At 41.6% G+C, this 15,338-nt stretch overlaps 1 protein-coding gene across 1 annotated transcript in view; it reads right to left on the bottom strand.

Moving 5' to 3' along the window:
- The window catches only part of LOC310988227 (complement C3-like), a 51,812-nt gene extending 40,837 nt beyond the window's left edge, over nt 1-10,975 (bottom strand). Inside the window, exons 1-2 of the mRNA XM_083974743.1 lie at nt 10,903-10,975; nt 7,785-7,873 (exon numbers count right to left, since the gene is read on the bottom strand). Of these exons, the coding sequence (XP_083830869.1) occupies nt 7,785-7,873; nt 10,903-10,968 (155 nt within the window). The 5' untranslated portion in view covers nt 10,969-10,975. The remainder of the gene's footprint in view (nt 1-7,784; nt 7,874-10,902) is intronic.
- Nucleotides 10,976-15,338: the final 4,363 nt, after the last annotated feature.

Below are 15,338 nucleotides of genomic sequence, written 5' to 3'. Positions count from 1 at the left end.
TGTTGTGAATATCACACACACTGTGACATAATCTTCATCATTTTGATCATTCAATGTGTCTGAGAGCGAGAGAGACAAGAGAGAGAGAGCCAGTTATGGCAGGTGGAATTAGCACTTGATATTGAACTTATTTAAAAGTAAAACAAAAATGCAGTACTTAGCTCCATTTTAATATTTAATGATGGAAAAAGAGTTCTTGAACCATTGAGACCTTCCAGCCAGATGTGTGGTACATGTCTAATATTTTCTGTAGCTGCTTAAGTAAATAATCATTTTAAAAAAGCAGATTTAGTACTGACTGAGGTTCCTATCATTGTAATGGCAAGAATGGCTGGAGTGTATGAAACTTAAACTGAACTCAGAACTGGTCTAGTGGGGAGCTGTGGCTGGAGAGCCCCCTTAGTAGTAGTAGCGATTAGGACAACAGAGGGTTTGTTAATCGTAAAGAGTTGCATCTCAAAGCTGGTGTAAGGGTCACCATCAGTAATCAGTTTACATGCAAACCTGTCATTAAAGAGTGAAGCAACACCCCCTCCTCTTCCAGTCAGTCTGGGAGAGCTGAAGAAACTGCTACCTGGGGGGCAGAGTTCCATTAGGGGCGCTACTTCCCCATCGCGCAACCAGGACTCTGTTATGAGCATTAAATCCAAGGCGTGTGTATTTATAAAGTCGCGAAGGATGAAAGACTTATTGGATATAGAGCGGGCATTTAGCAGAGCCATTTTGACTTTTGTCTCTACTTCCACTGATGCACTACAAGGTTGAGGTAGGTGAGTTGCTATGTTCACACCGCATCCCCTCCAACATGTACTTGACTGGTTTAAGCTCATCTTTGCCATAATTTCTGGTGTTCTAAAAAATCTATTTACTATCTTCCATTGAAACTCTCTCCACCAATTGACCTTTCGCAAAAGCTCCGCCCCCCTTAGTTACCGTTGCTAGCCCGACAAGCTTCTCGATGCTGCCCGAGTGTAAACAGTGTTTTTATATTGAGCGTCTTGAGGCATCAGAGTCTCAGTCAGTCAATCACTAAACATTCTGACACCACGACAAAATTGCGTGGTCACAATGTAAACATAATGATGATCAAAATACGGCTTTTATCGATTCATAAATTGCATCATGTGGCGCATCTGCAAGAGAATACGGGTAACAGGACGTGGTGTTTGTGTCGCGGACCGAGACCAGAGCTTCTTCTTTTCTTCTCCCCACCGAGAGGATTCAATCTATGGAAGTACACTATAGTAGGCTACAGTATTTCCTCATACGTACAGCTCCTTCTATTTTTTTAAATTGTCGCAAATACACCGCTGCATGTCTTCCGTTCATTCATCTCCTCATAGCGCTGTTTGTTATTGACATTTACACACACAGAGCTAGAGAGAGAGAGAGAGAAGCGCGCATGCTGCAGCAGTGCCTGGTGAAAGTGAAAGTTGTAAGGTCCGATCCCCCCCCCCCCCCCTAAAAAAAATCCTAGAGGAAACACTGTGGTAGTGAGTGATTTGGGATACAGCCCATAGTCCTGCTAGCTTACCTTGGAGCAGATGTAGGCTGTATGCTTGTTTATTTTCATGACATTTAGCTGGGAGTGGGAGAAGGGTCCGGCTGTGGGGGGCTTCCACACGGTTTGACCCATTGTAGGCACCTCTCCTGTTGTGTTTTCAGCTTTGGGAAGGGAAAGGACACGACTCCCCCAGCCAAACTCTTCGGGTAACTACTGTCCGACAATACACTTTGCTTGTTGGAGGTCCGAAGCTTGACGGACCTTGTTTACATAGTAACGGTTGCTATGATGTCTGATTGGACAATGACCATTCGGGGGCGGGGTTTTGCGAAAGGTCAATTGGCATTAGTAACTGTATGCATCTCAGCACAGATCTTTATCCAGCCTTCCTCAGTGATTTCAATTCAATTCAATTCAATTCAATTCAATTTATTTTTAAAATGGGACAATGCGAGTTCATGGACGAAAACAATCGTAAACACGCCGGATTGTAGCCACAGGCTAATTTACATCCGCTGTCCCATACATAGATGTTCCCTGGTACAAGAGAAATTACAATAAATAAAAACAAAAGCATGTTATTAAATAGCAGCAGTCAGTTTACAGTACAAAAGATAAATAATACAGATTCAGATAGTACAAAAGTGCAACCGTGTCATGATAAAGTGCTTATAATCATCAAAGTGCGTAGAAGGTCCTGGGGGTAATATCTAGTTGAGCTGTGTTACAATGATAGGTCTAAGGGTATAATTTAATCACTTTCACTGCTATGAATAACTAAAGGTTATGTAATAATAATGTAAGTAATAATACTATTTAAATATATGTGCATACACATTCACATATATACACACACACACACGCATATATATATATATATATGTATACATACGTACATATATACATACATATATATATACACATACATATACATCCATACACACATATACATATCGACCTATAACTAGTGCTGGCATTATTCATATTGCTATTTTGTCTATGTTAGTTATTATAATAATAGTAATAATAATAATAATAATAATAGTACTGGTAGTAGTAGTAATGGTAGCAACACAGCAAAATTACAGTAATGGCAACATCAACACAGTCATAGCAGTAATACAACAGTCAGAAATAGGTATACACTTCTAATAGTGGGTGCAGGTCTGGGTTGATAGCAACCAGTTTTTTAGATGTTTTTTGAAAGTAATATGTGTGGTGCATTCTCTGACTGTGAGCGGCAGGCTATTCCATATCCTGCAACCCATGACGGATAGAGCAGCCTGACCGAAGGTGGTACGTCTGTAGGGGATAGCACAGTCCCCTCTAGCTACTGATCTTGTGACCTTTGTAGTTGGTTGGCTATCAGTCCGTTTTATAAAATCTTTCAAGGGTGGGGGGGCCAGGTTGTGCAGGGTTTTGTGTACCAGGCAGGCTCGTTTAAAATCAACTAGGTTGTTGAAACTCAGTAATTCGTGTCTGTTAAGGACGTTGCAAATGTGGTGTCTTGTTTGTTTTTTATCGAATACCTTTAGAGCTTTGTTGTAAAGAGACTCAGCTGACTTGAGGGTGGTTACACCTGTAAGGGACCAGCTTGTAAGACAGTATTCGATACGGGAAAGGATTACAGAAAATAAAAACATTCGGGCTGCTGTATCCGTCAGGTTGTGTCTGATCTGCTTGAAGTTCTGCAGGTGAAATTTGGTGGTTTTAGATAGTATACTGACATGTTTTTTGAATGTTAGGGTCGAATCTAGGGTAACACCCAGGTATTTAAAATGCTCGACCATGTCAAGTTCCACACCATTTACAAACACGTTAGAGTTGGTTATTTTCGTTTGTCGTTTGCTGAACATCATACAAGCAGATTTCTTGGTGTTAAGCAAGAGACAAGATGCAGTAAGCCATTTCTCAATACATGATAAAGCTGATGTGAGAGAGGATGAGGCCTCTGTGATGGATTTTGCTTCCTTGAGGATCACTACATCGTCTGCATACATTAAAGTGTGGACATTCTGATCAAGGCTAGGCAGGTTGTTAATAAATAGTGAGAACAAAATTGGTCCAAGGACCGATCCCTGAGGGACCCCGATACTGCACTCGAGACTGGCTGAGTTAACCCCATTTACCACCACATGTTGTTTTCTCCCCGAGAGGTAGGAGGCAAACCATTTTAAGGACTGTTCTGAGAGGTTAAAATGGGTCAGTCTGGACAGCAGTACATGATGGTTCACAGAGTCGAAGGCTTTTTTTAAGTCAAGGAAGGTGGCCCCCACAATTGCATTTCTGTCCAGCAGACCTTTGACCTTTTCTAAAAACACACACATGGCAGTCTCAGTGGAATGGTGGGTGCGAAAGCCAAATTGCATGGGGTGTAGTGGCGTGTGACCAAGGTTAAGGTGCTCCATTAATTGTCTGTTGATCCATTTCTCAGCTATTTTTGATATTACTGGTAAAATACTTATTGGTCGGTAGTTGGATGGTTCAGTCTTTTTACCAGATTTGAGGATGGGTGTTATAGCTGCCACTTTCCAGACTAATGGTACATGTGCGTGTTTAATAGAAAGGTTAATAAGATGGGTGATAGGGCGAACCAGAGCATCTTTCTGTTGTTTCAGAAAGGTGCTGCTGAGGCCAAAAGCGTCCTTTGCACTGCTGCTTTTAAGACCCGAGATTAGGCTGGCTACATCATAGTCAGTTATCTCAATGATTGAGAAGATGGGTTTGTTATTGTCCAGAGGGCTGGCTGTGCATTTGGGAGAGGGGAATAGTTTGGCAATCTGAGCTACAGACTCTGAGAAAAAGTTGTTAAAACAATTTGCTAGGTTGATAGGTTCTATGACTAGGTTGTTATTTATAATAAGTTCTAAGTTATTGTTATTGTTTTCTGGCTTGTAATGTTGGCCTGTCAATTTGTTAATACTTTGCCAGATTAGTTTACCATTGCCATGTGCATTTGCAATAATTTTCATGAAGCAATCTGCTTTTAACTTCCTCAGGGTTTGGGTTACCTTGTTTCGCATGGAGGTAAATCTCTGTTGTAGCTCTCTGTCCCACCTTTCTTTCACATGATAAGTATTAGGGATGGGCATTTGAAGAAATCTTTTTGATGGATCTTCGGGAAAATTAACGATCAATTATCGATTAATCGTTAATATTCATAATTAAAAACTAAATGCGTGCGGCTATGGCGTGTGCCAGTAATCCAGGGCAGTCCCTGTGAAGGAAGAAGGTCAGACAACAACGTACACGGACGTCTGTGTGCTTGTGCTTCACTTGTAGGGACGGTGCCGGCATCATTTAGGTTTAAAAAAAAAAAGGATCGTTGCGCTGCCTGGCTCACCTGCAGCTGAGCTGTCAGAGCAGCTCTACTGTCCCTCTCTCTTCAGCCTCATGTTTGGCTGCACTTGTACAAAAAAAAAATCACAAGCACTTTCAAAATGTGAAAGCCTGTGTTTTATGGTTTTATTGTTTTTTCTGTAGCCAACACACTGCGGAGCGGCGCTCTGATCATGGGAGCACAGAAAAGAGAAACAAACTACGCAGGATATTTACCTTAAATTTCATTTTAACTGTCGTTAAACAGCTTCGGACTAATTGTGATGTTAGATAAATGACTTCAGGGTTTCCCCCAGAAAACTTGTTAAGCCCGGTGGTAGGGTGGCACCAGCGGCCCATCGGCGGGCCACCGGTGCCCAAGCGTGTTTTTTTGTGACAGGGGCCTGACCCTGACCGATGGCAGGGCCCTGTAGGGAACAGATTCAGCAGTAGCATTTAGCAGGTGTGATTTCATAAGGCCTTAAGATCCATGTTAAAAGTTGACTAGAAATTTGAAAATATTATCATAAACATCTGTTATTATAAGACTTTATGTAACTTAAACACCAGCTATAGCAGAGTCTTACAGAAAGGCACTCTTGAAATGCTGTTCAATCAACCACAAAAAAAAGTAGGCCTAATAATTATAAAAAAAATATTTAAAGGTATAGTATGTAAGAAATCTAAAGCAACTGGCTGTAAAATCGTCCTAATATGTAACAGAGACTCAGGAATAATGTTCATATAACATACTGAACTCACCAACAACAATCCTACAGCCAAGATATTCGCATTAAAAAAAATTTTTTGCGGACCGCAAATCATGTTTATGTTTTGAATTTCTATGGTTGGCTTGTGTCGCCACCCAGCGCTCTCTCCCTGTCACAGCATCTGTGGCGTTTCAGCCTCCGGGTTGCCAGTTAGCTTCCACTGAGCTGCAGCTACGGCTGGGAGATAAAACGAGATCATGAAAAAAAAGATTGTGTTCTATTATCGGTTATTGGTCATATTTGCTTGATATCACAAGGTAGAAGCGGCTTGTCGCTCTGCCGTTTAATAGGCTACACAGCTTGCTGTTGTGAGCATGTAGCCTAGTTAGTTTGAGCTGCTGCTAACGCTAAAGCTAAAGGGAAGAATTACAAAGTGAAAGTTAGAAAAGAGGGAGGTAATGTGGCGAAATGGAGCCGATGGTAAATGAAGTGATTGTGAACGTGTGGAGCGGTTCATGAGAGGAGTCTGTCCCGGTCAGGTCGCCTGTCTCCGGCTCGCGTCGTTTATTCTGCGGTAAGACGTCTCATATGTTGGCTCATCTACGGCGTGATTAACACGCACTACGGCTCCGGTAGCGGGGTTACAGTGTGTGTGTCTGTGTGTGCGTGTCTGTGTGTGTGTGGTGTCAGCGCTGCACACAGAGACACAGCGTCGGAGCGGTGAATGTAACAATAACTTGCAGATCACCTGAGTGACGTGAACTCCGCTCGTAGTTACTGTGAGTCAGAGCAATAAAACAGTGAGGTTGTTGATGAATATTTAGCTTTTTACTCTGCTTTGAGACTGACTGAGTGAGCAGAGCGGAGGTTAGCGCGTCGCTGTCTGGCAACCTGGAGTCTGGTGGGTAGGGGAGGGGGGACAACGCGCTGCTGTGTTTTGAATTTGACTGCAGCAACAATTTTGGCCACATTCTTACATATCGTACCTTTAAATAAATAACATCAACTGTTTGCATTAAAAACTAAAAAACAACTGCCTGGTGTCTCCATTGTTAAAGTCTAGCCTTATTTCCATGGATGTATTATAGATCCATCATCCATGGTTTGTTTTTTTAAATTTATTTTGCTCCGAGATTTGGAGTCACGTGCACATGACGTACCACGCTCTTTTTCCGGTCAGTCGTCATGGAAACGTGACACTCACGTGTGTGATCGCGAACTTTACGAGCTGAAAAATGAAACAATGGATCATTTTTTCCCCCATCATCAGGTGAAAGCCCCACGGCTCACAGGAGTCCGGAGCTCTGACGCTGCAGGGGACGACGTGCTACCAGCTAACAGCTAACAGCCGCTACAGCAGCTGGCTGAGCCTCTGGAGCTGCGGCTCGGCTCACGTTAACGTGGACTCGGTGCGTTCCTCTCAGTCAGCTGGTGAAGCAGCGGTCTGATGCTGTCTATTGTCTGATGAGCATGATGTTCGTGACGTGTCTCGTTATGTGCGACGAAGTTGTAACGTCAGGTGATGAAAAAGACACCTGATCACGTGTTTATTGAGTATAAAAACTGATTAAAAAATTAATAAACAATGTTTAGCCTGGCGGGGGGTCAAGTAAGGCCTGGCGGGCCGCCAGGCTTATAATACACTGGGGGAAACCCTGGACTTGTAGCTTGTAACTTACAGAGAGAGTGGAGGCTCCTTCCACACCGCTGCTGAAAACCAAACCTGCTGATCAGAGCAGGCGGAGCCGCGGTGTCACAGCTCACGTCTCTGCTGCACCGAGTCCGCGACACAAGTGCGCCCCGTCATATTTAATGAATTATTTCACTCTTAAACCATGTAATAATAATAATAATAATAATAATAATAGGCCTGTATAATAATACTTATATGGAGTTTATTGGTTGTTATGAAAAAATAAACCCGGGGTTTATTTCTCCATGACAACCTCTGCCCTCTATATGATCCCTTATAATAAATCGATAAAAAAATTTCCGTGATCGATAAAATTCTTAACGATCAATAATCGATCATCGATTAATCATGCCCATCCCTAATAAGTATTATCCTTTGACATTAAAGTCAGGATTCTATATAAATTAGTTATTGGCTTTTGTATATGATTTATGCTGTTTTTTTAGCAAACGGCCACAAGGATTAATATCCATTTATATACATACTGTATATGAGTATCATAAAATTGAAAATAGGATGTATAGAAATTAAATTACATTCAATTAAATGAAAATCTCACCTGACAATTTCAGCAAGGCGGTAATCTCCAGAGTAGATTCCTGAATTCAGATAGACGGTATCAAGAAGAAAAGTGATGCCTTCCGGGTTCTAGAAATAAACAACAGAGTCTAGCCTCTTTACAAACAAATACAAATAATTGTAATCAAACCATAATGAGAGAAATATTTGAACAAATCAGCTGCCTGTCATCCATGAGACTAAACAGCTCTTTGACACTAAACAACAAAAAGTCTTTGTTTCAACTATTCAATTCATCCACAAGAAGACATCTATATTCACAGTGGCCCTCATTTATCAAGAGCGTATAAGATCCAGCATAGATCCTGGTGTAAAATTCAGTGTATGCCAGGTGTGAAATATAAAAGGTTTCCATGTGGCATTGATAAATCTGCGGGGTACCATAATTAAAATGGTATGCCCCAATATATTCATGTTCAAGAGGCCTTGTCCAACCCCCTTAACAACATGGATGCAGAAGATGGCCAAAAAGAAGAACTTTACCGACCCTACCACATTCAGCAGAGAGAGGGCATCACAAAATATCTGGACATTTATAGAGTGAGTTTTGTGATTGATGAATGTGTAATCATTGGTGGCAGGTTGCTACAGTCAGTCAGTTATTAACTAACTGACTGTGTTTTCTCATCTTCACCACTTACTTATTTACTTAATCAGTTTTTTTTCTTCCCTTATCTCCTCCCCGATCCGCTACTCCCACTCTGTGCAACGCACTACCGTTGACTGTGCGGACTGTGAATAGCCTCTCCACTTTTAAATCACTGCTTAAAACTCACTTGTTCACCTTGGCCTTTGGCTGACAGTCACCTCTATTGGGTCTTTTATCTTTGTTATATTTCACTGTGTTATTGTTTTATTGTGTTGCTGTTTTTGCTTATTTTAACTGTAGACCACTTTGGTTGGCTGTTGGGTGTCTAAATGTGCTATACAAATAAAGCTGACATTGACATCTCAGTACAAAATCTTCTTTGTACAGGAGACACTAATCTCCAGAGGAAATACATATGCAGGTGATCTAGAGGGATATTTTGTGGACGTCAGTCTGTTCTTGACTTTGCCTGTAACCAATGGCAGCGGGGAGCATTCTTTTTCAAAACTATTGTTAGTCAAACAGATCTACCATTGGCCAAAATAGACTGAATCACCTGTCACTGATTTCCATTGAAAGTGATATTGTTGTGATCAATTTTCAGAAATCTGAATGAAACATGATGCCACACCATTAAATGTTTTGGCTGTCTGCCTGGTAGATGCTGCTAAAGTTTGATGCGAGTGGAGAGAGCGGGGCAGTATGGGATGTGACCTTGTTGAAGGGCGATCTCCTAGCTCTCAGTTGAAGGAAGTTATCCAAAAAAGCACTGGAAGCACCCTCAACTTCCGAAGTGGACATTTGGTCTAGTTATTGTGCTGCCTAAGAATGTATTGCTTTATTTTATTCAGGTGTTGTGCAGCAGTTCAGTTTTTGTCTTTGGATGTTGTCATTTTGACTAAGGAAAACCGGATTACTGTTACAGATGTTTTACCTTTTGATTTAGAAAGCTAAAAGCTGATGCACTCTTAATTAGGGATGCACCGAATATTCGGTAACCGAATATATTCGGCCGAATATTGCAAAAAAAGCAACATTCGGCCTTCGGTGGAATGAGCGCAAAGCAAGGCCGAATATTTAAAAAAAAAAAAAAAAAAAGTCTGATAAATACGCGATCACGCAACGATCGAAACGGCAGCTTAAACCCCATGGAGCTTTATTAGTAAGTGACTCCTACTGCTGGAAAAACAACAGCAACAAGAGCAGTGGGGGGGAAGCTGCACAGCGACCGCGCGCACCGTTGCACGTCGCTCCAAGAGCCGGTGCGTCCTGTCTGCAGCGGAGACACGGCCACTGAGTGAGGGGACCGTTCCTGTAGCAACGCGCCTTTTAATGAATCATTTAAAAACCAAACACCCTGAACAGCATGCTGAGTAGGCTACAAAAAGGAGAGATGGCTGCAGCAGTTAAAACGAAAGCTCCTCGTCCCAGCTGCCGACTCCGTCCGTGGCCGACAGCTTTTAAAACAGTTTCCCAAGCTTGGGGTCGGGACCCCACGTGGGGTCGCCTGAAATTCAAATGAGGTCGCCTGAAATGCCTAGTAGCCTAATTTGATGAATTAAAAAAAAGGAACCACTGTTTTAAAAGACACTTGGGTTTTTTGGGAATGTACTTGCATAGATCTTTCAGCACTCACAATGGGCCGATATAGGCCTAAATGAAAAACTTTATATAACTTGTTGTGCTTTTTTGATGAGCAACGGCAACTGGAATATTCAAAAACTGTCAGAATAGTCAATAAACATTTACTTTCTTTGAAAATTAAGTTTAAAAAAATATTTCATTTAAAAACTTTATAACCACTTTCGGTATTCTGTATTATTCGGTTATTCGGCCGAGCATTTTGATTTTATTCGGTATTCGGCTTCGGCCAAAAAATGCCATTCGGTGCACCCCTTCTCTTAATGCTTTTTTTTTTACTGCCTTTTATAGTAAAGGCTGTCTGAACGTGCACATGTGTGAAATATTCCTAGTACACTTATAAATGGGACTTAATTGCCTTTTTTGGTAAAGCATAATGAGCTAGGTGGGGGCCCAAACAAAGAGTAGCCCCTTAATCTGCCCCTGACGGCAATAAATCTACAACTGACTTGTCACATGAAGTCGGCATTGTTGCATTGGTATGATCTAATAGTTATTCAACACAGCCATACTCTGCCCTGCATGTTATACACTGGTTCAGATTTGCGTACACCAGGTTGACCTGGTTTGAGATTTCATTTGTCATTCAGATTAAATGTCGATCCTTGCATCAGATTTGGCCTACACCCATTCTTTTGGGAAAGTAATAAATGATAAATGAGGGGCAGTGAGTGGTGGGACAGCTGTCACTGGAGATCCACATCAAACCTAACATACTGCTGTAAAAATAAGGTTCACTAAATTTGTTATGTCATTAGAGGGATGTAGGAGACTGAGGTGAAAATAGGAAAACAATCTGTTGTTGAGAGGAGGAGACACACTATCAAAATATTACATTTGATTATGTGCTTAACATAAAGTTCAATACCTTAATCTCAATGTCAATGGAAGAATCCCTCTCCACAGGCTCCATGCCGGGTGTCACTGCAAACATCCTGTAAGAAACTAATAGGAGGAGAGACAGGTTTATGTTCCTGTGGTCTACATTCATTCATTCATTCATTCATTCATTCATTCCTTTATTTCAGACCCAAGGGGATCCATATCGCCATAAAAGCACAATAAAATAATAAAAAAGACAGAATAAGAGTAAAAAAAAATAAAAGAAAAACACAAAATACAAAGTACAGAGCCTTCCCCACTATTCAGTGTAGGCTTGCATACAAACATATTCTAAAATGGTTCCACAGTCTGGGCGAAAATCTTACAGAACTGCGTACAGGATTGACCAACACATCAATAAATCCATTCTCTGATTCCGACCCCCTATACATAAATCTGTGCATCAGATTGCGCAGAACAGCAGAGCAGGTGGGTACCCCGACACTAACAAACATATGACTTGCACTGGAGCTTCTTGGGGCTCTCAACAGTAGCCTCATGCTGTCATTATAAGCCACTGTGAGCTTTCCTATACTACCTATTTATAGCGCCGACACCACAGGTGGGCCGTGTGCAATATGCTTTAAACAGTGAGATTTTTACAGATACAGAGCACATGCTAAACTTACGACACAGCATGTTTGCTTGTGCATAGTAGTTGGGTCATTTACAGAAGTTCCGTGACCGTGGAGAGCGAAGGTTCGTTTCTCACTGGATTTGTTATCTATGAAGGTTAAATAGAAAATTTTGCTAGGGTGCCCCGCCCAAAAATGTGGGGAAATTTTTTGAGAGCCCTAAATCCAAAATGGCTACCGTCCGCCAAGCTGGAAATGATCTTTTCAATGGTTTGGCCCACAGTGCTGCATAATACATGGTTTCTATGACTATTTGGGTCAAGAAGTTCATAAATGATGTAGATTTATTGATTTGACCTATTTTTGACCTTCAAATTCAAGATGGCTGCCAATTTTTGGCCCTTTAAATGGCCATTTTTCAAAATTGTCATAGAGCCTCAATATTAGGCTCAAATGAAAGCTCTGCTCATACTGAGTTCAGTTTAGGACAGTAAAATTACAAGTAGGCCACACAGAAGTCATCTCAAAGGTCAAAAGATCAAGGTTTGTGGTGAGAAACAAACTTTGCTGATGTTCTTTTCCATTAGTTACCTGAACTGTGTTTGTCAGTGGTCCCATCAATTCATTATGAACCAGGAAATCATTTTACACTTCTCAATAGCATAAATATCTCTAAAGTTGTCTTCTGCAGTGATTCCCAAATCAGTCAGCCCCAATTCCTCAAAGTGTCTCAGCTAGGAATTTTCAAATGACATTAGCGTGTGGAAACTTAAAGAGTGGGTGAACATGTAAAAAGCCTTTTTGCCATTCATAATGTCATTGTGGAGCTAGGCCCCAGAGGCTGTTTCAACATCTCTGTGTTCAGGATTTAATTGGTGGGTCTGAAATTAGGGCTGCAATATGTAACAACAGTGTAAGTGTATGCTCATGTCATACTATATATAGCAATTAAATGACGTAAGTTAGTAAGTGACCGATTTTGTTGACGGTGCAAATCCATAATATGTCATGCTTGTGTAACATCACCGCTAGCTAATTGCTTTGCATGTAATCATGACATATTGGCGTCATTCACTGAGCAGAGTCAATCTAACAGCTCAATAATAATCCACAACCAGGTAATATTTTATGTGCACCAATAGGTGGTGTGCAGTCACATGATTCAAAGGACACGTGAAGTTCAGATGGGGGGCAGGAAGTGGAGAACGGTGATTGGAAATGAATGGAAAGCGAGTACTTAAAAAAGTGTTGGGTGAGCCTGCAAGTAGCAGGTATTGTCTAAAAATAGAAAAATATATCGGATGTGATCCATACACACTGAGGAAAAGTGAAAAAAAAAAGGCCAGCAGAGTGGAGAGACTGGACTGGAGCAAAAACCAACCGCCCCGCTTTCATCTGTGGGGTGTTTGCAGCTCGGAGCCGATCTGGAAGGGCGGAGGATCGGGCGGAGGATCGGGTGGAGGATCGGACGGACGGTGGGTCAGTGAGACGGCCGAGGCAGACGAGGCGTCTCAGACTTGTGGCGCATCATTGAAAAGTTGCATCTGCCTCGGTCGTCTTATGACACCTCTTCCTCCTCCGTCAGGCGGTGAACGGCCCCGAGCTGTGAACACCACGCGGCTGGTGGGAATTACATGCCATGTTTCAGTCACATAATTGAGATAATAACTTCTTTCTCCCTCAATGTTGTTATTATTTTGTTTTTCCGGTTTGACTGGTTTGTACAGCCGTAGCAGCGCAAAACTTAGGCATTTTCCAACCGTTATCCTGTCGGCAAAACACTTCCTGCCCCCCATCTGCAGTTGTGACGTTCCACGTGACGTCACCTGCAAACCACCTGTAGCTATGGCAAGGAGTTATAGACTGGGGTTTTATGTTTGTTTGCAATGTCAAACATGGTCACATTTTTTCACAACTAAAGCTAATCCATAGCTGGTACTATCCCTCACAACAGATAATACTGTAAATGGGTGGGAGTGACTGAGTGAGGAGGAGGAGGATTTCTTTTATTGCGGTGATATTGGTGATATTGATCAGGCCCGTGGGGCCCCTCTGTGTGGAGCATGTTCCCCCTGTGCATGTGGGTTCTCTCTGGGTACTCTGGCTTCCTCCCACAGACCAAAGACATGCAGGTGAGGTTAATTGGTGACTCTAACTCTGATAGGTGTGAGTGTGAACGGTTGTTAACCCTGCGATAGACTGGCGACCTGTCCAGGGTGTACCATGCCTGAAGGCTCCAGCTCACCTGCAACCTTAATGCAGGATAAGCAGTATAGAAAATGAATGAATGAATGAATGAATGAATGAATGAATGAATGAATGAATATTGGTCAGGGGCAGGGGCGGACAGGCCATCTGTGTATTCTGGAGAATCACAGAACTGCCTGTCCAGGACAGCCAGCGGCTGCCACACAGTCACCGTTTGTTTTTTTCTTTTTTCTGTGATCTACCTGTTGACCCTTAAGCCACTTGTGATCGTTTAGTTATGCTTGCAGACAGAGCCAGCCCAAAGCATAAGCAAACTTAACACCTGCTTAGTGCCCCATGCCCACTGGGACCCCAAAAAACAATTCACTTTTTTAAATCTGGAGGGCGTAACTTCTGTCGATCCCTACAGAAATCCTGCATGATTACAATTACCCTTAGTTGTTGTTGCACTTCAAGTTGTTGTGCAGTTTATTTTAAACCAAAGATTAAAAAGCAGATGACATGTTTACAGCAAATGCATTGTTTATTGGTTTATTTTGTAACTTTTTGTAGGCCTAGTTCATAGCATCACACTTGAGTACTATTATCATTTGAATTTTAAGTGTAAATCAACCCCAGGCTGCACATTCAGCTGAATGTGGTACCATTTCTGATTTTTTTTAAAAACCATAGGCTAGATGTGTAAAAAGAAGCCAGGCTAGGATGATGATTCATAATGACTGATTAGAAAAATTTTAATAAGTTTGTAGTAGGTGTGTAAATAATCAATAATCAGTATTATTGGCAGTAATAGAGGGCCCCAAAATAAAATGTTATTATAAATAAAGTTTATCCCCGTATTGATTGAAACCCGATGTGGCCCGACGCATGGGTGCTGAAGCCAGGACCCGACAAGCCACTCGACTCACTAGCATTGGTTGAGTGAGGTATTATTAAAGAGTAAGGTATGCTTTGTTGAATCACTGCAGAAGACAACTTTAGAAATATTTTATGCTATTGAGAAGTGTAAAATGATTTCCTGGTTCATAATGTATTGATGGGACCACTGACAAACACAGTTCAGGTAACTAATGGAAAAGAACATCAGCAAAGTTTGTTTCTCACCACAAACCTTGATCTTTTTGACCTTTGAGATGACTTCTGTGTGGTCTACTTGTAATTTTACTGTCCTAAACTGAACTCAGTATGAGCAGAGCTTTCATTTGAGCCTAATATTGAGGCTCTATGACAATTTTGAAAAATGGCCATTTAAAGGGCCAAAAATTGGCGTCCATCTTGAATTTGAAGGTCAAAAATAGGTCAAATCAATAAATCTACATCATTTATGAACTTCTTGACCCAAATAGTCATAGAAACCATGTATTATGCAGCACTGTGGGCCAAACCATTGAAAAGATCATTTCCAGCTTGGCGGACGGTAGCCATTTTGGATTTAGGGCTCTCAAAAAATTTCCCCACATTTTTGGGCGGGGCACCCTAGCAAAATTTTCTATTTAACCTTCATAGATAACAAATCCAGTGAGAAACGAACCTTCGCTCTCCACGGTCACGGAACTTCTGTAAATGACCCAACTATAGAGCTTACGACGCTGCCTGTACATATCTTTATCATCGGACAAGTCATTAACAATAATATGCC

This window comes from Trachurus trachurus (assembly GCF_905171665.1).
Source record: "Trachurus trachurus genome assembly, chromosome: 7".
Taxonomy (NCBI): Eukaryota; Metazoa; Chordata; class Actinopteri; order Carangiformes; family Carangidae; genus Trachurus; species Trachurus trachurus.
Note: the sequence above shows the minus strand (reverse complement) of the source record. Positions and strands in the feature narration are given on the sequence as shown.